Source organism: Tiliqua scincoides, chromosome 4, assembly GCF_035046505.1.
Source record: "Tiliqua scincoides isolate rTilSci1 chromosome 4, rTilSci1.hap2, whole genome shotgun sequence".
Lineage (NCBI taxonomy): Eukaryota > Metazoa > Chordata > Lepidosauria > Squamata > Scincidae > Tiliqua > Tiliqua scincoides.
Genome location: NC_089824.1, coordinates 171,599,407 through 171,624,954, shown reverse-complemented (window position 1 = coordinate 171,624,954; position 25,548 = coordinate 171,599,407). Strand labels below are relative to the sequence as shown.

Genomic DNA, 25,548 nt, shown 5'->3' with positions numbered 1-25,548 from the left:
TTTTGTAAGTGGCTTTGATTGTTTTGTAAGCTACTTTGAGTGCCCTTTGGGGAGAAATGAGGGATATGAGCAAATAAATATTTGTGAATGGTTTGCTGCATGGACGGGCCTGAAGACATGGAAAATCTTTGTGCTAATGCTGGCAATTGCTCAGAAAAGTGGGCTGCTGGTGAGAAGATTACAAGTGATCAGGTCAATCCATCTGCCAAACTGTTTGGATGTTCCAATGTGAAAATGCATCCCTCTTCAGTCTAGGCTATACTCTTTGATGGTTCCACCTCCCTGAAATGTGATAGGACATGTTTTGGGATGCAGGGTTTGGGAACGGTACCTCACCTAAACAGTACCTAAGCATGATGATCAGTGGCCGCACCCAGCTTTCGGAATCCCCTCCTCTGGGAGGTTCATCCTGCATTCTCTCCGGGCTTTTGGACAGCTGCCTAGGATCAGTTTCTTTTTGCTGGGCCTTTGGGTGAAACAGGAATGGGCTCTTGTGTTTCATTGTGGTTTAATGTTGTCTCCTTTAGGCCACAATGCTGTGGCACACTTACTTGGGAGAAGCCCTATTAACCACAGTCAGGGCTGACCCACCCAGGAGGCCAAGTGAGGTAGTCATCTCAGGAAGCAAATTGAAAGGAGGCATCCAGCTCATTCTGTTTGCCCATCACCACTTGCTCCATAGTTTCAAAAAGGAAAAGGGAGACTGGAGTAAAGAGGAAGAGTGTGGGTGATGAGTGTGGTCGGTTAGAGTGCTGGAGCCACACTCTCCTCCCTCTCTGCTCCCCTTTTTCTTGTCTGAATCCAGGGAGCAGGTTGAGTCGAAAGTGCAGCAGAGGCAGACAGAGTGTCAGAAGGTAAGAGATGGTGACATTTGGCATGTTGCTTCAGATGCCAGGAGGTCTTGGGCTGGCCTAGAATACATTGGGACTGAGTTAAAATCCATAGGATTGTGCTGCACATTGTTTATACTGAATTTTTATATTATTAAAGTTGTTAGCTGCTTTTGAGGCTGTAAGGTGAAAAATAACACCTGGATTGAATCAATAATGAAATATATTCCTAATAGGAACAAGAATTTGTCATTGGTTAGTCTTGCCTATTAGCAAATGGTCACAGGAAGACTCTTGCAGGGCCATGGGAACCAGAGAGAGCACTCACATTGCTTTTCATCAGTTAAACATGCTTTTGTGCATGTCTGGCTTATCATTCGATCCTCAATTTTGCAGTTGAAGTCTGAACAAACAGCTTCTTGCTGCTTTTATTGACAGGGACATCTAGGCACTTGCAAGCAATTTTCTTTATGTTACTTCAGTTTACTGAGGTACATATTTTGGGAGCTGCTGTTTCAGAAGCAAGGAAGATGCCCTTGGGGTTCTTCGGTGAAGATTTTGAGGATCTGCCAGACACAGTATTGATCTGAAATGCTCGTGACTCCCCCCCCCCCCCAAAATAGAGATAAAGTGCTCATCCAGAAAAGGGGTTGGCAACTGGGACTCACTTGACCGTTGTTCACCGCTTGGATGAACTAATGCAGAGAACACATGGCTTTAGGTCTCCTTGACATCACATCCACACACAGAATTACCACAGCTGGAGTGAATGTTGTTGCTGCTGCTGCACCTCCCAGAAACTTGTTCAAAAACTAAACAAAAAAACCATCCCCAAAAAACTTTAGATGTTGCTGCTTCAGCTAATCGTGCTGAGACTCAAATTGATGGTTTTACGTTCAAAAATTCCATACTGTGCACCTCACCTGGTAGGAAAACACGAAATTGCCATCATTGTCTAATTCTCTCCAATCTGAAACTGATTCGGTTAAATTGGTCTCTTCCACTGTTATTAAAGCAAATGCTGCATTGGTTTATAAACTGGGGGCAAAGGATTGTGGTGGGGCTTCTACAGTACAGGAGCTGGGAAAGGAGGGGTTTGAAAGTAATGTGGCCTTTGATTGAAAATGTGACCCTGACATATGGGAAATGGCTGAAGAAGGGCCAGTACTTCTTGCATAGTATGCAGAAATAATGAAAGTAGAGAGGAAACTTGAGAAGCATAGCCTGCGTACCCATATGTATTCGCTAATGGGGTAACAGAAACTTAAGAAGGGTAGTTTTCATCATGAAAACAATGTAGTGGGAAAAAAACTAACCTAGGATGGTGAAAGGGACTAGGCAGGTTGGAAACTGACAGAGGGCTCACTTAGTGCAGGCGAACATCTGAACCCTCAGTACCAGTGACAATGGTAGCACCCAGTGTGTCATCAGAAGGTGTGGGGCGCAATGGAGGGCTTTGCCTGAGGGTCTCCACCAACCTGGTGCCTGCAATGGGCTAACCCAGCCCTGGTACCACGATCCTGCTCCAAACTAGGGGGTCCTCTTTTGCAAACCTATAAAGAGACAGGAGATCTCTTTATCTGTGATAAAGCCGTGATGTGTATGCGCAACCTCCTGATTTTAGAAATGGGCTATGTCAGAAGGCCAGGTGCAAGGGAGGGCACCAGGATGAGATCTCTTGTTATCTGGTGTGCTCCCTGGGGCATTTGGTGGGCCGCTGTGAGATACAGGAAGCTGGACTAGATGGGCCTATGGCCTGATCCAGTGGGGCTGTTCTTATGTTCTTATCTATTCATAGATTTCAGTCATCTTGTCTAGTTTGGTCTTGAGTCTCCTAGGTAACTTCACATTGAATGTTTTTCTGACACAGACATAGTAAAAACCTGTATAAAACACCCGCTCTGCTATACGTGAAAATTTGTGAAAATTGGTCTGTTGAGATGTGTGCAGTAAGCTAGTTTCCACATATGCTTGCATCAAAGGAAAGCCTTGCATGAAATACGTAAATTTCATAGACATTTTTCCTAAAGCTTGCACTTGGAACACACCTGCACTTTTCAAATTGATTTCATATGTGCATATTTTGTATTGTACTGGGTATTTGTGGTTAGAGTAGAAAATATTTTGAGAAAAATGCCTACTTGGATGATCTGTAGTGAGATCAGCTAATTTTTCAGTGGTTGTGTGTATGTATCCTTTTGTAATTGGTGTCATTTCTTACTGCTTTGAGGTATTTGGAGCCCAGTCCTATTACTTACTCTCTGACATCATCTGGCATCTTCCACTAGCACTGACTGCCATAAAGCAGACAGTACCAGTCGTAAAAGGCACTCTGACAACACACTAGTGAGCGTGCTGCCAGGACAACCAGCAGATCCCCAGGTGCCCACCACTGAAAGTAAGATGGTGGGGAGACAGGAGAGGCAGGGAGGGCAGAACAGGGTGGGGGAGGGTGGAATGGATAGGGGAGGGGTGGGGTGAATCAGGCCCAGGAATGGGCAGGGTTCGGTGGCAGTGGGTGCCACCAAATCCTAACCCTCTTCTTGGACTTGATCCCATGGCATGGGTCCACGTGGACCTACACCTGCTGTTTAGCTAGTGCAGTTCAGAGTAGACCTCCCTGTGTCATGGGGGCTTACCATCAGGTAACAATTGTTCCTGAGGAGACCTCCGCAACTGTCCAACCCACCATGGGATGTAGCAGTCACCATTTTGGTGCTGCTGCATTGGCAGGAGGAGGGAAATGGATACGATTGGGCCATTGGGCTTGTTTCCCTTTATATTTTTCCTTCCCCTGTTCTACAGGTACCTTTCACAGGGTGCTCAGTCTACCTGCTTCCCATGTAGGGTTTCAGCTGATTTCTTCAGATTCAGCTTTCAGAATTGACAGTGAGTAGAGAGAAAACTGGGGAGTGCTGTCTAGAACATGACAGTGGAATCAGCATAAGGAAGAGCAGAGTCTTAAAGTGAGTCAAGGCCAATTCACACCTACAACCATTTTGAACATGTGAATTATTTAGGGATGTTTCCCCAAGTTGACTTTTAAATTGCGGAAGCTCATTTGGTGAATGCTGTGACATGTGCCCAGATTGAAACTCATCGCTTTGTCTACGAAAATTGTCAAAGTATGTGCTGAAGCAAGAGATGTACTGCCATAGTTTCTCCATGAATAGATGGCCGGGCCACAAGAGTCCACTCAAATTGCCATTACGGTATAGTGACCTGGTGTAGTGTAGTGGTTAAGAGAATGAACTGGAAGACCATAGTTCAAGCTTCTCCTTATCCAGTGGTTCTCGAACTTTTCCAACTCGCGCCTCCCCGATCCTTGTGGCCCACGGCTCCCCATTACAACACCTCACCTCAGTTACCCCCAAAATGGGGATGAAGGTGTTATAATTTTACACTAGAAATAAAAAAAACAGCCGCCAGCACTCTGAGGCTGCAATCCTAACCACACTTACCTGAGAGTAAGCCCTATTGAACAAAATAGGACTTACTTCTGAGTAGACCTGGTTAGGATTGTGCCCTGAGTTTGTTAGCGGCACACCTGGAGGGTTTGGGAAAGGGGGGGAAGTGATGAATTTGCTGGGGGTGGGGAAGACTTTGTTTTGTGTGTATCTGCTAATTGCAAACTGATGCAAACTGAGACCCAGAGACTGTTTGGCTGCAATCCTAAACTCACTTTCCTTGGAGTAAGTCCCACTGAACACAATAGGACTTACTTCTGAGTAGACCTAGCTAGGATTGTGCCTTTTGTCTTACAATAGCAGCCAACAGAGTACCCCCCCCCCCCCAAAAAAAAGGAGGCAAGAGGAAAAAGGGGAATAGCTAAAAAGGAATGGGGATTTTTATTTTTAATCAATTTTTGTAGACAAAGCCATCAAGAGTGGCTTTTTTTCTTTTTTGAAGGGGGAGGAAAAAGAGAAAGGTGAGGATCCTTGGTTAAGCTGACACAGACCCCAAGCCTATGTAGGTCTACTCAGAAGTAAGTCCCATTTGAGTCAATGGGGCTTACTCCCAGGAAAGTGTGGAAAGGATTGCAGCCACACAGAACAAGATTACAACTCACCCCAATGTAGATGGGGGCTGCTCACACACATACACCCAACATGCAGATGCCACCCCTGTTCCCCCCAGGCAAGATGGAGGAATGCAGCACCAAACTACTAAACCCCAGTGACCACATGAGCATTAAATTCTACACTACCTGGAATGTCCAGACTGTCTTCAAGGGCAACCCCATATAGAGTGTATTACAGTAGTCTAAATGAGATGTCAGTCAGGCATGGACCACCACAACCAGGTAATAAGGGGTTAATAATACTGACTTCCATACAATGTAATGGTAAGAATTACTGTGTTAATATATAAATGACTTTGAGTGTTTAGGAACAAAAATGCTATATAAATATGATATGATACTGAATAATACTTTCTTGCCTAACTGGTCCTGCATGATTACGGAAGTGCCAGGCCAGTATTTCCAGTCATAAGAACATAAGAACAGCCCCACTGGATCAGGCCATAGGTCCAGCTTCCTGTATCTCACAGCAGCCCACCAAATGCCCCTGGGAGCACACCAGGTAACAAGAGACCTGCATCCTGGTGCCCTCCCTTGCATCTGGCATTCTGACATAACCCATTTCTAAAATCAGGAGGTTGCACATACACATCATAGCTTGTAACCCAGAATGAATTTTTCCTCCAGGAACTTGTCCAATCCCCTTTTAAAGGCATCCAGGCCAGATGCCATCACCACATCCTGTGGCAAGGAGTTCCACAGACTGACCACACGTTGAGTAAAGAAATATTTTCTTTTGTCTGTCCTAACCTTCCCAACACTCAATTTTAGTGGATGTCCCCTGGTTCTGGTATTATGTGAGAGTGTGAAGAGCATCTCCCTATCCACTCTGTCCATCCCGTGCATAATTTTGTATGTCTCAATCATGTCCCCCCCTCAGGCGTCTCTTTTCTAGGCTGAAGAGGCCCAAACGCTGTAGCCTTTCCTCATAAGGAAGGTGCCCCAGCCCCGTAATCATCTTAGTTGCTCTCTTTTGCACCTTTTCCATTTCCACTATGTCTTTTTTGAGATGCGGCGACCAGAACTGGACACAATACTCCAGGTGTGGCCTTACCATAGATTTGTACAACGGCATTATAATACTAGCCGTTTTGTTCTCAATACTCTTCCTAATGATCCCAAGCATAGAATTGGCCTTCTTCACTGCCACCGCACATTGGGTCGACACTTTCATCGACCTGTCCACCACCACCCCAAGATCTTTCTCCTGATCTGTCACAGACAGCTCAGAACCCATCAGCCTATATCTAAAGTTTTGATTTTTTGCCCCAATGTGCATGACTTTACACTTACTGACATTGAAGCGCATCTGCCATTTTGCTGCCCATTCTTCCAGTATGGAGAGATCCTTCTGGAGCTCCTCACAATCACTTCTGGTCTTTACCACTCGGAAAAGTTTGGTGTCGTCTGCAAACTTAGCCACTTCACTGCTCAACCCTGTCTCCAGGTCATTTTTGAAGAGGTTGAAAAGCACCGGTCCCAGGACAGATCCTTGGGGCACACCACTTTTCACCTCTCTCCATTGTGAAAATTGCCCATTGACACCCACTCTCTGCTTCCTGGCCTCCAACCAGTTTTCAATCCATGAGAGGACCTGTTCTCTAATTCCCTGACTGTGGAGTTTTTTCAGTAGCCTTTGGTGAGGGACCGTGTCAAACGCCTTCTGAAAGTCCAGATATATAATGTCCATGGGTTCTCCCACATCCACGTGCCTGTTGACCTTTTCAAAGAATTCTATAAGGTTTGTGAGGCAAGACATACCCTTACAGAAGCCATGCTGACTCTCCCTCAGCAAGGCCTGTTCGTCTATGTGTTTTGAGATCCTATCTTTGATGAGGCATTCCACCATCTTACCCGATATGGATGTTAGGCTGACCGGCCTATAATTTCCCGGGTCCCCCCTCTTTCCCTTTTTAAAAATAGGTGTGACATTTGCTATCCTCCAATCTTCTGGCACCGTGGCAATTTTGAGGGACAAGTTGCATACCTTAGTCCAGAGATCTGCAACTTCATTCTTCAATTCCTTAATAACTCTTGGGTGGATGCCATCAGGGCCCGGTGACTTATTGATCTTTAATTTATCAATGAGGTCTGACACATCTTCTCTTTTAACCTCTATCTGACTTAACTCCTTGGTCAGGAGGGGCCGTTCTGGCAGCGGTATCTGCCCGAGGTCTTCTGCCGTGAAGACAGATGCAAAGAACTCATTTAATTTCTCTGCCATCTCTAAGTCTCCTTTTATCTCCCCTTTCCCTCCCTCACCATCCAGAGGGCCAACCGCTTCTCTGGTGGGTTTCCTGCTTCTAACATATTTGAAGAAGCTTTTATTATTCCCCTTAATGTTGCTGGCCATGTGTTCCTCATAGTCTCGCTTGGCTTCCCGTATCACCTTCTTACATTTCTTTTGCCACAGTTTATGTTCCATTTTATTCTCCTCATTAGGGCAAGACTTTCATTTACGGAAGGAAGCTTCCTTGCCCTTCACAGCCTCTCTAACTTGGCTGGTTAGCCATGCGGGCACCCTCCTGGATTTAGTGGAACCCTTCTTTCTTTCTTACAATTTACATCAATTTGCATCAATGGGTCAATGTGCATGGCTTTACACTTACTTACATTGAAACACATCTGCCATTTTGCTGCCCGTTCTGTCAGTTTGGAGAGATCCTTCTGGAGCTCTTCACATTCTTTTCTGGTCTGCACCACTCAGAAAAGTTTGGTGTCATCCACAAACTTCGCCACCTCACTGCTTAGCCCTGACTCCAGGTCATTCAACAGGTTGAAAAGCACTGATCCCAGGACAGTTCCTGGGGCACACCGCTTTTCACCTCACTCCATTGTGAAAATTGCCCATTGACACCCACTCTCTGTTTCCTGGTCTTCAACCAGGTCTCAGTCCTGCCCTCTAATTCCCTGACTGTAGAGTTTTTTCAGTAACCTTTGGTGAGGGACCATGTTGAACGCCTTCTGAAAGTCCAGATATATAATGTCCATGGGTTCTCCCGCATCCACATGCCTGTTGACCTTTTCAAAGAATTCTAAAAGGTTTGTGAGGCAAGACTTACCCTTACAGAAGCCATGCTGACTCTCCCTCAGCAAGGCCTGTTCGTCTATGTGTTTTGAGATTCTATCTTTGATGAGGCATTCCACCATCTTACCTGGTATGGATGTTAGGCTGACTGGCCTATAGTTTCCCGGGTCCCCCCTCTTTCCCTTTTTAAAGATTGGTATGACATTTGCTATCCTCCAATCCTCTGGCACTGTGGCCGTTTTGAGGGACAAGTTGCATATTTTAGTCAAGAGATCAGCAACTTCATTCTTTAATTCCTTAATAACTCTTGGGTGGATGCCATCTGCACCCGGTGACTTATTGATCTTTAATTTATCAATGAGGTCTGAAACATCTTCTCTTTCAACCTTTCATGTGCTTTTAAAGTTGTATTTGCAAATTGTAACATGTGTAGAGAAGTGGTTTAGATGAGTGTCTTCCATGCTACTAAGGAAACCTACTCAGGCGCAAGGGAAAAAGCCAGGATGTGTGTACTGCATAAATATGTGCAGCCTAAATTTCATGGGATCAGTCTGGCAGGGCAAGTACCGTTTTTGAAGCGGCCATAGTGATTCTAGCTGGCACTTAACAACTAGAAATAACTACAAGTGATAATCTGTTGTGCAATGACTCCTTACAACAGCCATTTTCAACCACTGTGCTGTGGCACACTGGTGTGCCATGAATGGTCTGCAGGTTTGCCATGGGAGTCTGGGGAAGGGTCATTTATTAGCAGGGCCATTGGGGGATGTGAGCCCCCCCATCAACAGCATGTTGTGCCTTGTCAAATGTCAAAAAACTGATGGTGTGCCTTGACAATTTTAGTATCTTGTCAGTGTGCCTTGAGATGAAAAAGATTGATAAACACTGCCTTACAACATTGTAGAATGGCTGTAACTCTGTGAGGAGTGGGTCATCTGCAGTGTTTGACTTCAAGGTGAGGTTAATTTTATTGCCTTAATGCACGCAACAGGAAGTGCACAAGAGAAGGATGCCGTAAAATTAACCCCAGCTTGTGGCTGTATTAACAAGGAACTATTAACATTAACAAGGAACCTTGTGCTTATACCTGTCGTGTAATGAGTTTACCATCAAGCACTTGTAGCAAACAGGCATCTGTACTGCCATCCTACATTAAAAAAAATTATGTGAACCTGTCCTCCATTTTCAAAACTGGGAATGAACAGATATGATTTTGGGAGAGGGAAGGACAGACTTAATTCTGAATCCCTAGCCCAAAGCACAGTAGAGATTTTTCTCCCCCCCCCTTTTTTTACTTCTTTCTTTATAAAATCCTTGAATTCCCATGTTGTATTTGCTTTTATGTATCTAAAAGCACTTTTTGTCTTTTATCTGAAGAAATAGCTGATGCAGGGAGTCAGGCTATTGCAGTGCTCAAGATCAAAAAGGCACCAAAAAAGAAAGAAAAAAAGAATTTCTGTAGAACCCGACATTTTGGGATCTGGCATTCAATTTACTCTCTATCCAAACCAGAATGCAGGAAAGCCCCCTCCTGAGCTCAAAGCCTGTAGCTTGTGAATCAACAGGTGTTCCTAAACTGAATTTAGACAACAGTCTGAAATAACAGCTGCAAAGCTTAGTCTCATTGTTTCCTGCAAGAAAAGATACCCTTGATATGTCAGGACTATTTGGGCAGATGTTCCATTCTATAAGAATGTACATGGCCCTGTCATCTCCTGCCGTGCTGCTGCAAGTCTTCCACCCATTTTATGAGGACACTCTGCATATGATAAGGGATTGAGTAGTTTATGTGGTGTGCATAGAACATTGGCTAGCTCTGTCAGTGTCTCTTAGCCCCTCTGAAGCAATCCTATCACTTGGTGCTTTTGTCATGTTATGGAACTGTGATGTCTCTAGAGTTTTAAACCAAGTTCACACCTGTTGTTTTACCTGGGAACAGGTGGATCAATTTTCCAGGTGTAGGCACTGATTAGTTCTCCCACTTCCCTTGCTTGATGAGGGAAGGTGAATATCTTGTTATAGAGAAATTCAGTTGGGAGCAATGTCTGAGGGTCAAAACAGATTCAGGAGATACATGAATGAATTTCCAGATTTTTTTATTTTTTATTTTTTGCTTTAAAGTATCTGATGGAGGGGTATCCAATTTTGTTCAGGAGCAATGGTGTGTAAGGAAGGTTTTAAACTCATTCCCCTTATTCATTTACCTGGGTGTAAGTCTCATGAACTCAGTGAGTAGAATTGAACTTCTGAGTAGACATACATAGGATTATACTATAAGCCTCCTGAACCAGCTATTATTACCCCATTGTAATGTGGAAAAGACATAATTAGCTTATCTGCAGAGCTGGTAGGAACTTTGTGTGCATGACATTTACAGCCCAGTTCTATCCTTGTAGTATGCTGGTATACAGCAAGGTATACTGACATGGCAGCCTCTCTGCTGGTCTGCAGAGCTCTGCTGCTGGTGCAAAGGCTGGATGGCCACATGTTTTCAGCTGCACCAAACAGACTGGCCATGGGTAGGTTTCTTCTGGTGATGGGGTGGATTGAGGTAAGGAAGGAGACAAGATAGGAGCATTGGGGTCAAGGCAGCATTGGGGTCTGCCACTTCCTGAACCCCTGTCCTTGTCTGACTTGCCCCCTGCAGAGCTTCAGATCTATGCCAGCAAAAGAGCTGGCATAAATCTGAGGAGTCCCACATGAAACCAGGCAGTTCCCAGGTAGATAAGTAAAGTTATTATTTTTTTACTTCTTCTCCTGCCTGGTCTCCTATCAGCATTCAAGATGCAGTGGAGGCTGCACCAGTGGTAAAGCATCATTTGTGCTAACTAGGGATAGGATTAGATAAGGGCCACTAGATAAGGGTAAGGAAAAAAGCAAGGGGAACTGGTTTTCCACCTTTGCCAGTGTTATGGTGCTTCTCCATCCAAAATTGGAGACTCCTGCAACTGCCTTAATGTATTAAAAAAAAAATTGGGGGACCATATTCCATATCTCTTGCATTCCATCTACTTTGACCCCACAGAAACATTGCAAGGAGTGCTGTCCATTTCCTCTGGAACAGCTGACCATTTTTGGGGAGGGTGCCAGCCTGAGGCTTGAAGCAGCAGGCCAGAGTCCTTCCTAGGCCACTGAGGTGCTCTTGGGGAAGGACCACTGCAGTTTTTTACAGGCGTGCTTCCTGAAGTGTAGATCTGCCAGCTAGGAAGGCATCTATCCTTACATTTTAAGTGGCAGGCTGGGATTTACCCCGTCAAGTGTATCTATTCATGATTAAATCTCTCTGCCTGCCACTTCACAGGGAAGGCTGGGCTGCTTACTCTGAAGTAATTGCCCTGCTGTGCCTTGCTGGTGCAAACTTCATCACCACAAGTAGAGCACTGAGAGAAAGAAGGAACGTCTGTCTCTCCATCCCTTAGAAAGGAGCACATTAATATCAACACATCCCTCACATTTCTGCGAGTGGCTCCCTGTTGCTTCCTACATTAATTTAAATTCAATTAATAATTAACTTTACATAATGCCATAACATTCAATATTCAATAACATTCAATAAAATTTAATTTAAACTGATATATTTTTTTTAAAAAGGAGATAGGTAGGAATGGGAAGCTACAGAAAGGGATGGAACTTAGGTATATACCCTAAAGGCAACTGGAGAATAAGAGGGGGTTTTAGGTTCGTGCTAAAGAAGAGGCAGGAGGAAAAGACATATATGAAGGTTATTAGTTCCCTTGTGGCAGGACCTAGTAGCCAAACAATGAGTGCCAAAGGAAGGTGCATTGGAACTTCATCTACTGGCAGGTGGTACCTGAAGGCAGAGACCCACAAAGGTGAGAGTCCCCAAAAAAGATTTCAAATACAGCCAGGGCAACACATGGTTCTAAGAAGCCTTCTGCTGTCATCTGAGCCAGCAGCAAAGGTGAGAATAAATGGAATGGGAGCTGCTAAACAACTTTATTTGCTTCTATTATTTTGGGAGCACAATGCCATGTAGCTGCATTTGAATTTGAAAGTGCAAAACTAGAAATGTGTGTCTCTCTGAGCAGGGCTTTAGATGTGAAGATGAAGGATCCCAACTGTCAGATTGAGAGCGAGGCTGAATGCACAATCACCTTAATGCCTGGGGATGGCTGAGCATCAGGCTTCTGTAAGGGGAAGCAGATGCTGCAAATTAATTTGGAACTCAGACTTGGAGATTACAGGGATGGCTGAGAAGTGGCTTTGCTGCATCAGTGGGTCTTGGACCATGGCAGGACAGCCATCTTCTCCACTTTTATGCTACCCAGTGCTTAACAGAATCTGGGGTAGTGACAGTGTTGGTCATAGGATCTGCCCACCAAAGTCAGACAGCTTTCCAAGGGGCAGGGTGATTGTGGCAAAAGAAAATGGGAAGCAAGTCAAATTCTGAGGAGGGGAGGGGGGGTTTGAAGAGAAGGCCATTCCCCCAGGGGTGTCTTAGGGCATATGCTACTGTGTCCCTCCATATAAACCTGTCATCACCACAAATGCTACTAAATAAAAGCCCAAGCAAAAGTGGAAAGATGGTTTCTTGGAGGAGAGCCATAAAACAGCAGTAGATGTGAGGCCAAGAAGCAGTGGAGAAGGGAGAAAGGAAGATGGATCTGGTATCAGGTGGGAAAAGGGAAGAAGTAATTGTGGACTGGAGCAGCAGAAAATGAGCTATTTGAGTCATTGGGGTCAGAAGGTGCATACCCTCCAAATTTCACAGATGACAATAGGGCCACACTTAGGACATCCTAATTCTTATTCCAAGGATCACTGCCTGAGAGCACAATCCTAACCAGGTCTAGTCAGAAGTAAGGCCTATTTTGTTCAGTGGGGCTTACTCTCAGGAAAGTGCGGTTAGGATTGCAACCTGAGTCTGTTTCCCCCTCTCATTACACATTGATGAGAGTTGTATACCATCTGCTATATTCATCATGTACGCCGAGTCTGCAGTAGCTAGTCTTTCACCAGTTGAAATGTCAGATGATTGTTCATATTTAAGACACACTAGAAAGAAACAGAGTCATCCTAAAATACGAGGGTTATCAACAGTTCAACACATCCCTTTGTGGCTGCTGTGTGTGACATGGTAAGCAGGCACTGCACACTGTCTCAATGTTCTTGAGCATGCATGCATTCACATAACTACAGGAAAGATGCATCCACACATACACAGAAGGCATGTCCAAAAGGCATACCAGCGATTTCCCAGGAACAAGGAGCAGAAAACTGGATTGCCCCTGGTAAATAGGGACAGTTGCAGCACCTGAAGGTAGAATCTCTATGGGGACGGTCTGCTGCTATTCCTTGTGCAAAATAGCAACTAGGATCTTCCCACAGAATAAATATATGGGACAATAAATATCTGTTTGTTTCTTAGGGCCAAAGCAGATGTGATATTAAGCATGGCATGGGACCCTGTGCCGGGAATAGTCTTCCTCTTTTGTTTTTACCAATAGCAGCTTTGGGGGGCCGTGAGATGGTTTGGGACTGACGCATGATGGGGAAGGTGGGAGTAGCTTTTTAAAACCCATTTCCCATGCTATTTTTTTTCTCCTGAAAAATGCCCCCCATAGGTTGCCACTTGCCCCTTAAGTTGCTATTTCTGTGGGCTATGTATTGGCAACCTTCAGTCTCGAAAGACTATGGTATGGTGCTCTGAAAGGTGGTTCTGGCACAGCATCTAGTGTGGCTGAAAAGGCCAATCCGGCAGTGACAATCCCTTCCACACCGGGAGCAAGTGCAGTCTGTCCCTGTAGGCTATTTCTGCACATTTCCCCCCAACGATACCAGGAACTGCACACAGGGCTTTCTGCACACAAAGCATGCACTTTTCCACTGAGGTATGGATCTTCAGCCCTCCCCCAGTTCTGGTAGGAATCCAACTGACATTATTGGAACAAGCAAGCAGGGGAGAAACACCGAAGAATCACCAAGGGTCACCCTATTCCCCAGGGCAGAGCTTCCAGAATTTGAACCCGGGATCTTTCTTCACTACCTGCGATGGGTTGATCTCACTGTAGCATGGAATGCTGGCTGTTTGGTAGCTGAGAGACTTGGATATGCCCTGGGTCTGCCTTCATCCTCTTTGAAATCTGTGGTTTGTATGCTCCATGATACAATCACACACTCTTGCCAGAAGAGATTCATTATACTGATATATGCATAGGCATCCAGAAACCCACATTAAAAAGACCAAGAATCTTATTATACACACATTCGCGCATGAGCTCACTTCCTCATGCCTCGACACTCAATTGCATTTCTTCGCCCTCATATAATGCACACCACTGCTTGCAGTAAGAGCCCCTTCCAGTGCCTACACAGTATTTTTGTTTGTGTAACTTCCAATATCTCAGGCTCTGTTGGAAGGAAAGCAAGAAGAAAGGGAGCCAGAAAACAAGATCCTCTCCCCACCGGAAGGAATCGTTAGGACATCAGAGCTTTACTCACTGAGGAGAATTTTAATCAAGCTGCACACAAATAGTATTGGTCACAGATACCTAATAAGCAGATTGCAGCCCCCTGGAACAGACCACAAAGCAGATTGTCATATATAATAATCCTATTTGTGCCTTGATAAAGGTTCTCTTGCTCTGGCTTCTCCCCCTTCTCTCTCCTGCATTTGCTCTCTCCTCTACCTCCTCCCATCCCGCCCTCTCTGCAGGTAGTTAAAAGAGACCACTTTACAAGGTTCTTTTAGCATTCAGGTGCAGTTGTGTGCTTACAATGCTGGCATCACATTTAAGAGAGAGAGAGAGAGAGAGAGAGAGAGAGAGAAGGACTCTGAGTGAAAAGGGGAGATAAATAAGAAAGGGGAGTTAAACAGTGATGGGAAAATAACAAAAATGTTCAATAGGTGAATGGAGAGGTAAAGAATAAACTTGAATGAGATGGGGAGTAGCAAGGGACTGTGTTCCCTTGGAAAGCTGCTATGTGGTAGGGGATGAAATGCTAACAGGAATGTGGTGGTTTCCTAATTTGGATTTCTATAAGGATCTTCTTTGTGCATCTTCTTCACAGCTGGGGGAAGGGCACAACCTTAACCTTAATTCATTGTAGGGCACCGATCACTGCAGAAAAGGTTTTGAAATCAGTTTTGAAACAGCCCTGTGAGCTTCGGCTTACAGGTGATTGCCTCAATATCCCCCCAGTAAATCTGGGTTTCCCATGTTCAGTGCAACCATCTGTCCCCTGACCCATGTTGCTGAGCCCATGCTGTTCTCCCATTCTGCTTATCTGAGACCCACAAATAGCTGTTGACCCCTTTTATCCCCCTGGGGCTAGCCATTTCTCCTGCTGCAGTGCTCTTCTATCCTAAGGCACATAACAAGAACATTCAGGTGGGAAGATTTTGCCTGGCTTAAAACTGCCAGCATTGGTGCTGACCTTCTAACAGACTGGAGTCTGTGCCTGCTATTCCGATGGCTCCACAAATGCCTTGAGTCCTTGTTTTCATCACTTATGACTCAGCCAACAAGCTATTCACCTATCAAGGACAATGCAAGTACAAGAAAATGTGAGGCTTGTGTGTCCTTAATACTCATCAGAAACACTGGCGTTTGCTGATGTGTTCATGTGGCTCTTGTGTTGTCTGTCAGGATAGTGTCAATGTCTTTTTTCAGAACCAGGGGGCTGGGGTAGTTGCAGACTTCCCACTGCCCCCAAAGCCCAGCCTTCCCTTCTAGCTTAGTTGATGCATCCTGGCAACAATTGTCTTATCTGAAATGTGGCCTAGTGGCTTTTGCTTTCAAAATTCAGAGGCTGGCATATATCGGGCGTGATCACACTAAAACAGGCTACAACAATATTTTAAATAACAACCAAATGTTTTATGCAAATTAACATAATTAAGGGAGCATATAATTAATGTGAGGCTGACAGCACAGTTGTGAGAAACTGGCTTTGGTCCTGGTCTAATACAGCATCTCAGTAGAGTTAATTTCCTCTCCTCTTTCACTGACCAATCCCTTCTGACCCTTAAATGCTTCCCCCCCTTTTTTTCAGTGGGCTACATCTTTGGCAAAGAATTGTAAAACTTGATTAGGTTTAGAGCCCAATGCCAATTGACTTGCATTCAGCATATCTCCAACTAGTCTGTAATTGCAGTGTTGTTGCACCCATCTTGAGAGAGTTGTGGATTGCTGATTCACGTGAATAATTTACCCACGAGTACTGCAATGCGTGGGGACTAAAGAAACTTAGGAGTTACAGCTGTATGCCTACAGCTACATGTATTTCCCCCCATTGTGTTTTTATTTGAATGTGAGTGTGCTGGACCCATCTATGGGACCAACTGAAGCATTTGCCTCAGGCAGCAGTTTGGTGGGGGCGCCATTTCTGTCTGCCTACTTGCCTCCTTCTGTTCCCTGGATTGAAAGAAGCAGAGGAGGACAGACTGGCAGAGGAAATGTGAAGGGGAAGAGAGTGCTGAGCTTTTGGAGAGTGAAAGGAGAAGAGGCTGGCACATGATCGGCGAAGGGGGCACACCATTTGGCCTGACTCCTCAGGTGTGTTGGGCTGGCTGGCTGGCGCTCTCTCTCTCTCTTTCTCTCTCTCTGTGTGTGTGTGGGGGGGGCTATCTAACTGTGATGGTTGCAGTCTGAAGTGGGTGACTGGCACCAAGAAACATCTTAACACATCCCCCTTAGGCTGTTCTTCTGCTTTCCAAACTCCTTTTTCCCTGAAGGGAGTATTCACAGTACCTGTATCTTTTCCCCACAGAAGAAAAAGCAGTTGGAAAGGGATTTTCTGCCGGAAAGAAACCAAAAACACACACTTCAAGAAGAAAAACAACATGTGACCCACTAAGCATCACAGGTTAACTTGGCCCTTACAAAACGGAGTGGAGAGCTTCTCCGAAGTCACTCTGCTTCTTTGCTCCCGTGAATCCTGAGGGATGCATTTCCAAATGGCTGTGTGGCCAGATCTACAATTTCTGTAGCCAGCCTCTTATTCTACACATAGCCACAGCACTTTCTTTAGCTTAGCTAAGCTGGAGACCTCAAATCATAAGCAAATTGCCCATTCCAGTAATGAGATCTTCCGTGTGTAAAACGACTTTTAAAATTTCTCAGTCGGGTGCTGTTATTCTTCGTCACCTTTTACTCAGCGGCCATGCAGGATTCTTGCACTATGTTATCGGCTATCGTCTTCCACCCCAGAGAAGGCTGCACACAGACACGGCAGTTTTGCAGTGCTTCATTAATGTATAGTTTGCTGTGCCTGTTGGACAAAGGAAAAAAGTCCTATAGAAATATAAGAACAAAGATAGCAGCATTTGAGCAGAAAATGGCTTGCCATTTTAATAACCTCCTGTATCTTTGCAGAAGGGAGCTGGGTGGCTGGGGAGAGCAGAGGCTGTGATGATTTAATGGGTCTTTCCATCTCTAAGATTAATTAATGCCTGCAGAGCATCCTGAAGATGTAAAGTGCTATATAAGTGCTCCGCAGCGCTCGGATCCCTTGGTGCTAAATCATTCTAATGCACCGTTCAATGTGGGACAGCACTGATTAATTTAAGAGGCTTATTTATTGCTTCATTGGTTAGAGCTTTAGAACCAACACCCTGAAAGGAATGAACTTCATCTCCCCCTGCTCTCTTTTTCAGGCAGCTGCCTACCTGATAGAAGTCAGTACTCAAACTCCACGGAAACAGTTCAGTCTGAATAGTCTGCCCCTCTTCAGTCAACACAACCGGGCAGGTTTGTGCCCGTCATTTATGGCGCGCTATCCCTATCCCTGTGGTTCTTCCTCCTTAATTAAGCTGGGCTCTGGGCAAGAGCAGCCCAGTCACGATGCTGATTGACCCCCTTGCTTCAGGTGAGTTGGGAGACGGGGAAGAGGCCTGCAACCTATGCTTGCCTGCCACCTCCCCTGGCCCACTGCTTGCTTTGGCTGCTCCATCCAGCTGCCCTATCCTCTTCTTGCAGCCCAGAAAGTGTGTGAGAAGGGGGAGGCTTATCCTTTTCTTCTAGTTCAGTCATCACAATCCTTTTCCCGAGCCTCACCTCAACACCTCACCCAAGCGGGCAAATGGTCACGGCCTTTTCTTCCTGCGGCTTCTTGAAAAGTGGTTGGTAGGGAGGAATAGGATCTAGCTCTCCTCCCAGCTTTGGAGAAGGGGGGTGATGCCAGTGCTGATGTGTCTGTGCAGTGGTGGCAGGGGGAGTGCTGCAGGGCTGGCTGAAGACCTCCTGATGCCTAATGCTGCCCCCTTACTTGATGTTGTGTCAACCTCTGCTTCTCCAACTGTCCAAGGCTCTAGCTCAGTACTACATTTCTTCTCTCCCCCCCCCCCGTTCCTTTTCTAGGCCAGGGAATGGAAGGAGATGGGGGGCAGTGGAGGCAAGTTGATGGACCAAGGTGGGCACTCTCTTCCAAATATGCTGCCTGATGTAACCACTTCAACTGGCCTCATGGATAGGCCAGCCCTGGGTCTCACATGCACCAACAGCATCAGGAGGGGCAGCAGTTCTGCTTCTGTTTCAGGCTGCAGATCAACTTGGGCCAATCCTGCTTCTAAGTTTACAACCTAACTTCCAGTGGATGCTGTAGTTTTACTGAGCATTGAATAGTGATGAAAGAGATTGACCTTACTTTCATCTGCACCCTCCTAGAATTGTGCCAAGGTGACTCCGTTCTTTTTACACTTTCCTCTTTTCTGGAAATGAATGAATGTTTTATCTCTGACAGGTTGTCCTTTGTGAGGGCACTCTTCCCCTCTCTCAGTTATGGCTGCCATCGATGTGTTCCCTCTGTGGAGTGATTTGTTAGATGCTTTGTGAAAAAAATGCTGCTGATATATTTTATTATCTCTCCACCTATTTCTAAAGTCCCAACCTCATGCCAAGAGGACTGTAACCAAAATGGGACAACCCATAAAGAGGATGGAAGTTCCTGGATACTCATTAAACTCCAGGGATAATACAAAAACCAAAAGAGGCAAAAAAAACCCCAAATCTTTTGCTTCCAGGTGAGTTTATTGGTTAAGGCAGCGGTTTTCAAACTCTCAGGGAGTTTGAAAACTGCAGTAAGTCCTTGTGGGGGCAGGGGGAGGCAGCGGGGGCAGGGGGAAGGCAGTGGTGCAATCCCCAGGATTGCACCGCACAGGGGGTTGTAGGGGCTTGGGTGCACTTACCAGAGTCTCCTGCAGCCTCCCGGGGGTGCAGGGAGCCCTGCGCAATTGCCTGCAAGGCTCTCTGAAGCTGCAAAAGTGAAAGCTAAATTTTCACTTCTAAACTTTTCCGCTAAACTTTCATTTCTAAAGCATCGGGGAGCCCTGCAGATGGTCACACAGGGTTCCCCACACCCCTGGGAGGCTGCAGGAGGCTCTGGTAAGTGCACCCAAGCCCCTGCAGCCCCCTGAGTGGTGTGATCCTGGGGATCGTGCTGCTGCCTCTTTCCTGCATTCTGGCTGCCCCTGCCCCTTAAGGGGAAAGAGGCCAGGGCCCACAGGCTGGGGTGTCTCAACACCCCAGTTTGAAAAGCCCTGGGTTAAGGCAAGGGTTTCAAAACTTGTTTCATACAGCAGGGTGAATAGCATTCATGATGCCTGCTGAGGTCCGGGAGTAATGTCATTAAGCAGGAAGTGACGTCATTCAGCAGAAATAAGCACCAGAAAGGATGACCAGAAATAAGCACAATTTTTCTTGCTTAGGAACTCATTAACTACAAATGAGTTAATGACTGAAGAGACAGAACAAATGACAGAAGAGAAAAGACACAATCTTGATCATATTACACAATCCTGATCATATTTTCAAGATATGGGAGAGCCCAATTATCATGCAGGAAAACCCTTTCAGCAGTGACACCTCTGCAGAGCTCAGCAGCTGAGAGCAGCTGACAGTGGTGGTAGGAGAGCCCAACTATCCTGTGGATGGATAAAGAGCTTCTGTGGGCCGCATCCAGCCTGTGAGCCTCATGTTTGACACTCCTGGGTTAAAGAGAGAGAAGACAAAGAGAGTCAAAACATTTTGTACTGGAGGCTGGGACAAGAGAAAAAGAACTGCAGTTCTATGAAAGAGCAAAAAGTTGAAGAGATTTAAATATGCAGATGCAGACTGAGAAGAAGGACAAGAATAAGCTGGAAGGAACTGAACCAGAGTAAAAGTTTTGGTTGCATGAATCAGTCCTCAAAACTTCCTTTCATTAACAGGGTGATGGACACCTAATCTGGCCTTCAAAGTATGTCGTGAGGAGGGTGAGAAGTGGGCAGGGTGTTGGGGAGGGAAACGTGGATTGCTGCTCTCTTTCCCACTCTCTCTCAAGCAGTCAATGACGTCGTCGTTTGTGGCTGCCAAAACGACTTGTTGATCGAGTCAGCTGCCATGTTTTATAAACACATCCTCTTTCCTATCCCTGGAGTTCCTGACTGTCCTTTTGAAGCCTGTCATAATTAGGCTCAAAGCGTGGGAGAAGGCGAAGTTGGTGGGCGGTGACAGCTGCACCAATTAAGCAAATATACACTATGAAAGGGGGGAAATTAACGCCGCTGAGAGCTGAGCTGGCAATCTGCAACCAGGGTCTTCCGAGCCCTTCACATCTCCCTTCAGTGGCAGTTCCTGGGCCCAGAATCCATCTGGAAGCTCTCTCCTCTTCTTCCTACATGCGTTCTTTAAAGATGAGGGGTTTTAATCTGTCTTCTTTTCTTCTACTTGGGGGAGCCTCCAGGGTTTCTTTCATCTGCCATCCTCTGTTGTGATGCCAACTGTTATGGGGAAAGCACAGAATGGCAGCTGCATTATTTCGAATGCTTTCCAAGTTCCTCATCTGCGATCAGACTGAATGTGCTCTTCAGGAGGGAGGGAGAATGGTCCTAACTCCGGTTTTGCTATTGTTCCCTGTCTTGAGAATCATATCTGTCATGTTATAAAACCGAATGAGTCAGAAGGCATTTGGAGCCAGATGGACACCTTCCCAAGTGTCATTTTTCTCTGTCTCTTTACCTGGCCACCATCATATTGCTTGCTCCTAGTTTCTGGATGTACCAAGTATCTCTCCTAATCCATGAATGATTTGGGATCTATCTAACTTTCCAGTGCTACTGCTCCAACTCAGCCACAAGATAAGGGTACAAACATTCCCTTACCTTGAGGAGGCATCCATGACTTCCCCCCGCCCACAGGGTGCAGTACACACCCCATTGGCCCAGCTGCATCGACACTGGCAAGTTGGTTAGGATTGGGTCCTTTATTGTTATGGAATAGGCACTTTGTGGAAAGGCACACATTCCTCTGTAAGTATTTTGTAAATAAAGGTGTATGTGATGGAGTGTGTGTGTGGCTGAGGTCCCTTTCTGCTTTATGCTGCTGATGCACTATGTGAACATGAACACATTCTCTTCCTTCTCTCAGACCAGGATTTCCCATTTCAACTTCCCTATGCAACTTTCTGAGGTTTAAGGTGGGAAAGTAGTAGAGAAGCAGACTAGTAGCACCTTCTTCATTCAGACACACATTAAAAACAGTTCATTGGAGCATGAATGCTGCTGGTACTGGGGAGAGCTCCCAAGTCCCTGCTGGCATTGCATAAGTTTGAAAGGTCCTAGAAGTTGGACCTATTGCCTGATGTTGGGCTCAATCCTAACCCACTTTCCAGCACCGACATAAGGGCAATGCAACTTCAAGGTAAGGGAACAAACATTTCCTTACTTTGAGGAGGCCTCTGTGAGTGCCACCCAACTGCAGGATGCAGCACATGCCTCACTGGCACGCTATGCCAGTACTGGAAAGTGGGTTGGGATTGTGCCCCTTCTCTCTTAAATTGCTGCTTGCAAGAAAGCTGGTACTGATGGGCCCTGAAAACTCTGAGGGAGTTCTGCAAAGCCCTCCAATTCTTTATACTCACCTTGATTTTAAAGTTGCGAAATCTATTTAGTCTGAAGGTTGAAAAATAGAAATTTTTTAAATAGAAAATTGTCTGTTCCACTGACTGTTTGGTTTCTATAAAAACTTGCAAGTGTTTCTTTCTGTGCATGCCCTGCCTGCACATAGAGGATTATAACTCACTAGTAGAACATAATAAGAGGTTCCCAGGTCAGAGGGAGGATATAACACCAGCTCCCAGGGATTCTGGCACTGGCCTGAGAGTTTTTTCTTTGTTATTGTGTTTTGTGAGCATTTTATAAGCCACCTTGGGCATTTGCTTTGGCAAGGGAAAGCCTGGGTATAAGCTGGGTATTTAAATAGATAAATAAAAATAACTCAGTAGTAGAACACCTGCTTTGCATGCAGAAGGTTACAGGTTGAATCTCTGGCATCTTTAGCTTAAAGAGAAGATGGCAGGTATTGGGAAAGATCTCTGCCTGGAGAGCTGCTGTCAGCCAGAACAGGTACACTCAGGAAAGATGGGCTGAAGGTTCTTATAAAAGAGTGACAGTGGCGATTGCTATATGGGACAGTCCAGTAGAGATCTAGTCTGAGACTAGATTCTCAGATACTAATCTTTGGTTTATGGAGTTCTAAGACTGGTTCTTGAATTTAATTTTGTGTTCCCTGTCTTTTACAGATTCCCCAGATAAGCTATGCTTCCACTGCCCCTGACCTGAGTGACAACAGCAGATATGATTTTTTTTCCCGTGTTGTCCCATCAGACACCTATCAGGCCCAAGCTATGGTGGATATTGTCAAGGCATTCAAGTGGAATTATGTTTCAACTTTAGCTTCTGAAGGCAGCTATGGTGAGAGTGGAGTGGAAGCCTTCATTCAGAAATCCAGAGAAAATGGTAAGCAAACTTCTGTTCATGTACAGAGATGGCATAAGGGACAGGGATAATGCACGGAACTGCTTTGAACTATGGGTAAATAACTCTTCATTCTGTTGTGAAATGAGAAGGGCCACAGTGCCCAGGATTTTTTTTTTTAGACTTTCCTTGAGTTTTTGACAATGTGGACTGTTCCCCTAATTCACAGAACAGTACAGAACCCCATAACAGGAAAAGATGTGAGAGAGTACTGTAAAAGCAAATTATAAGAAAGGAAAGGTTAAAAGAAGCAATATGTAAGGAAGTGTGTCTCATAAAGTCAAAATAGATGCTGGTTAAAACTTCCATGTATTCTGTACAGTGTAAGTGTCATCAGAGGCTGACCATTCTAAATACAGCTAATTCTTACAGAGAAAGCAAGTGTAAGTCTGTAATCCACTATTACAGTGGTTCTCAGACTGTGAGCTGCAGAAAACAGCCAGGGGAGATGTGGAATCCTCACGAAAAGCTCCCCACCTTATACGATTTTCAATGTATGGGATTGTAACCCTAATGGAGAGCCATGGACAGTGGCCCAATAGGTCAAGGGAGCCGCCAGTCAAAAAAGTTTGAGAACCATTGCACTATTAGGTTAATGAGGGGAACTTTTCAATTTTTTTCAGAACCAAATGCTTAACTATTCCCTATGCCCACAGGATCCAACATGTCTGTCTTGTGATGAGGTTCCACACTGCAATACTAAGTTAATTCTTCATAGGTCCTCATACCAGAAAGAGGCAATGATGGGAGAATTCCACCTCATGTGGGTGAGGGAACCAAATGGGACTCTGCATCTTTAGCATTTGGGAGACAGAAGCATATTCTCGTTGAGCAATCTCTGTGGGGTCCTAATGAATCGATGGAAATTCCTTCAGCTGAACCTGCCTCATTTGGAGGTCTAACAAGGATAATTTGATCCAGGCAAATGCTGTCTCCATTGTTGTGGTTGAATTTGGTATTCAGGTTCACATATGTAGGACTTCGAAGAATTGCAGCTGATGGATAACTGGATATCTCAACATGAATTTCTCTTTTAACTTAGATGTCATGCTTGGAAGCCACAAAAGTCCATTAGCAAGCTCTACTGCTAATATATTTACATCTGTTTTGTGGAAAGGATAGGCTGTAGGTCCCCAATGGCTGCATTGTCTAGAAAATAGCCTTACCTGAAGGAGATAGTTACCATTGTTAAGTGCTGTTAAGAAGGGTCCCCAGAAGGTTTATTCTTGAAGTGGAAGCACAAAGTTGTTGGAAGGTAGATGTGACGGTGATGACTGTCATACAGGGTTTTTCTGCTACAATCCAGCTGGACACAGTTCAGCAGAAAATGTCAATAGCTACTTGTCTTTATGCAAAATTGAGATAGCACGCCGTCTTTCCAACAGTTCTAGCAACTGTAGCAGTAGAAAAGTCACTGCTGTAAGATAGTCAAGGAGTAGGAATTATGCAAATGTGCATGATTTGCTGCTTCAGTTGATAAACCTGTGTAATGCAGACAGGGCCAGCCCATATTTGAGGCCATCCAAAGGAATCGCTTCAGGCAGCGGATTGGTGGGGATGTCCATCTCTGTCTGCACATTTGAGTCCACTGTTGCTCCTCCTCCTTCCGCTTCTTGGATTGGAAAAGGAAGAAGGGAACAGAGAGGAGAGGAAATGTGGAAGGGAGGAAGGTGCTGAGCTGGAACACTGGAGAGTGGCAGGACCATTGGCAGGAGTGGCAGGAGAAAGGGCGCCATTTAGCATGCCACCTCAGAAGGTCTTGGGCTGGCCCTGGCTGCAGATGCCTGATTGTATTATGCCAGAATAATAGCAAGGATGCTCAGCATGTGAGACATTCTCAATGATAGCTCATTACAGAACCATTGCACATTACCTGTTTCCAGCACTGGAAAGTGTCACTGCTACATTCACCATCCCAGCCAAGACAGTGGGGATTTTAGTGTGCCCAGCATAATGCATGCAAATGAAGAACCTGCTCTCTTCCCAGTTTGAATGAAGGAAAGAATGTGTTTATGTAGACTTAATACATAGCTCACCCCTTGAGAAAGCCTTCAGAGTTGCCACATTTTGCACCTTGCTGTGTTCCTGTGTCTTTAACAGCACCATGAGAAGCACAAATTTAACAGGTGAAACTTTTTCTCACCACTTCTCTCCATGCAGAAAACAGCTTCACTGGCTCAATTTCTGTATGTCAGATTCCTGTTGAAGTTATGGAGCTGGGCTGATAAAGAAGTAGCAACTCAATGTATAATACAGCCTTATGGGGGAGATGTTAATGTGCTTCCTAGCATCCAAAAAGTGATTCTCCAAGTGAGCCAAGGACTGGGTCACTGGAGGGCACCCTTGACAGATAGCTTTCACCATCACACTTTTCTTGTTTGTTCCTCTCTCTCTCTCCATCTGCCAGTCTAGCCACAGAAGGGTTCACTTTCCAAATTTGAGTACAAGCCCCTGTGTTTGTATTTATATAGCACATCAAGCTCATTGTAATTGCTTGTTTCAAAGGATCACATAGTGTCCAAATGCTAGACATTGGTAATACCCTGCAGATATAATCCTGCTATAAATCTCGCCTAAGCCTGTTTAATTGCACAGCCTAGGCTGAATTTGTTATTGCAACTGTTTGGAGTGTGCAGAGCACTGATGACAGGCAGGGGACGGTGCCAGGATTTGACCCAGGCAACTTGGAAAAGAACAATCAGGGTTTCTTAAGAAGGGCTTGCTACATGCAAAGCAGTAGCAGAAGGCATTTCTTCAGAGGGTTCTCCAAGAATGAATCAGGTGTCCTTAGAGGGCACTTGTCAGGGAGAGATGTGATGGCCACCTCTCTGAATGTGTGACTTTGCTGAGCTAA

General features: G+C 45.3%; 1 protein-coding gene across 1 annotated transcript in view; it reads left to right on the top strand.

The window, feature by feature from the left end:
- Positions 1-25,548, top strand: part of GRM4 (glutamate metabotropic receptor 4) — a 278,227-nt gene that overhangs the window by 67,702 nt on the left and 184,977 nt on the right. Inside the window, exon 2 of the mRNA XM_066623017.1 lies at positions 22,460-22,676. Coding sequence (XP_066479114.1) covers positions 22,460-22,676 — 217 coding nt within the window. The remainder of the gene's footprint in view (positions 1-22,459; positions 22,677-25,548) is intronic.